General features: G+C 43.4%; 1 protein-coding gene across 1 annotated transcript in view; it reads left to right on the top strand.

Moving 5' to 3' along the window:
- Positions 1 to 1,478, top strand: part of LOC105517098 (otolin-1-like) — a 22,566-nt gene that overhangs the window by 8,594 nt on the left and 12,494 nt on the right. Inside the window, exons 4-5 of the mRNA XM_011949475.1 lie at positions 133 to 195; positions 847 to 1,472. Of these exons, the coding sequence (XP_011804865.1) occupies positions 133 to 195; positions 847 to 1,472 (689 nt within the window). The remainder of the gene's footprint in view (positions 1 to 132; positions 196 to 846; positions 1,473 to 1,478) is intronic.

Raw genomic sequence — 1,478 nt, 5'->3', positions numbered from 1 at the left:
TTTTCCACACAATTTTACCTTTAGCCCATTTTGGTTGAAGAAAACACTGGAATGTGACATGGTTGTGAGAGGAATATTAAATATATCATAAATGATGTAGTTGGTAAAAAGTTAATCTTAATATCATTTTAGGACTCAAAGGAGAAAGTGGGGACCAAGGAGTTCCAGGATACCCAGGAAAACCTGGAGCACAAGGTAGAGCATGAAATGTATCTACTGTGTACAGTCATGTGCACAATATAGCCCTTCATTCTCTTCCTGTTTGTATTTAAAATGATCGGAGAGGTAAGCCGAAAATACAAATTACTGTTATTCTTCTAATAATTCGATGTACTGACTTGATGAAGGAGAACCAGTCTAGGAATTTGGAGACCAGGTAATAGTATCTGTGTTCTGCTTCTCTCTCTAGCTGTCAATGGAAAATAAAAATCCCTCACTTGTTCTGGGTCTCGGTTTCCTTGCCAATAATAATTTAGGCTCGAATGGACAATATGGGGGTTTAGGGGAATACCTGGGTTAGGCCAAAATGCAAAGGGCAATGGAATACAATGAACAACTACAGTCCTAGTATTCTTTATTATCTTAAAAGTAAAAAACAAAAATAACTAGACATATGACATCTGAATATAAGCCACTGTTTCTTGGAAGCGTTAACTATTCCACTTCTAAGAGCATGGCATAATATAAATTATTCATTGTCAGAGCCTCCTAAGCACAGTTTTTACTGAGGCAAGCACCAGGTTTCCTAATTAGTAGGTTTGTTTCTACTTTTTTGAGCTCTGTGGTAATAGCATGCTGCTTATGGCCTATGTGGTCCTTAAACATTATTTTAATTTTCCATTTCAGGTGAACCTGGCCCTAAGGGAGATAAAGGAAACACTGGTTTGGGAGGAGTGAAAGGACAAAAAGGCTCCAATGGAGACACATGTGGGAATTGTGCCAAAGGAGAAAAAGGAGACCAAGGGGCTATGGGCTCACCGGGCCTGCATGGAGGGCCTGGAGCCAAGGGAGAGAAGGGGGAGATGGGGGATAAGGGCTACTGTGGAGATTCTGGGGAGAGGGGAGGAAAAGGACAGAAAGGTGAGGTGGGTATGAAAGGAGAAAAAGGTAGCAAAGGAGACAGTGGAATGGAAGGCAAAAGCGGCCACAGTGGTCTGCCTGGGGCCAAAGGTGATCCAGGGGTTGAAGGAGAAAAGGGAGAGTTAGGTCCTCCTGGGCCTAAGGGTGACACTGGCAGCAAAGGGGTCCGAGGCCCCATTGGGAAGAAGGACTTTCGGGGCTTTAAAGGCTCCAAGGGTGAGGTGGCTAGAGTGCCCCGGTCGGCTTTCAGTGCTGCTTTGTCAAAGCCTTTTCCTCCTCCTAACATCCCCATCAAATTTGAAAAGGTTCTCTATAATGACCAAGGGAATTATAGTCCTGCCACTGGGAAGTTTAACTGCTCTATTCCTGGGACATATGTTTTTTCCTACCATGTTACG

The sequence above is a fragment of the Colobus angolensis genome, unplaced genomic scaffold (assembly GCF_000951035.1).
Source record: "Colobus angolensis palliatus isolate OR3802 unplaced genomic scaffold, Cang.pa_1.0 Scaffold108, whole genome shotgun sequence".
In the NCBI taxonomy this organism is placed as follows: domain Eukaryota; kingdom Metazoa; phylum Chordata; class Mammalia; order Primates; family Cercopithecidae; genus Colobus; species Colobus angolensis.
Note: the sequence above shows the minus strand (reverse complement) of the source record. Positions and strands in the feature narration are given on the sequence as shown.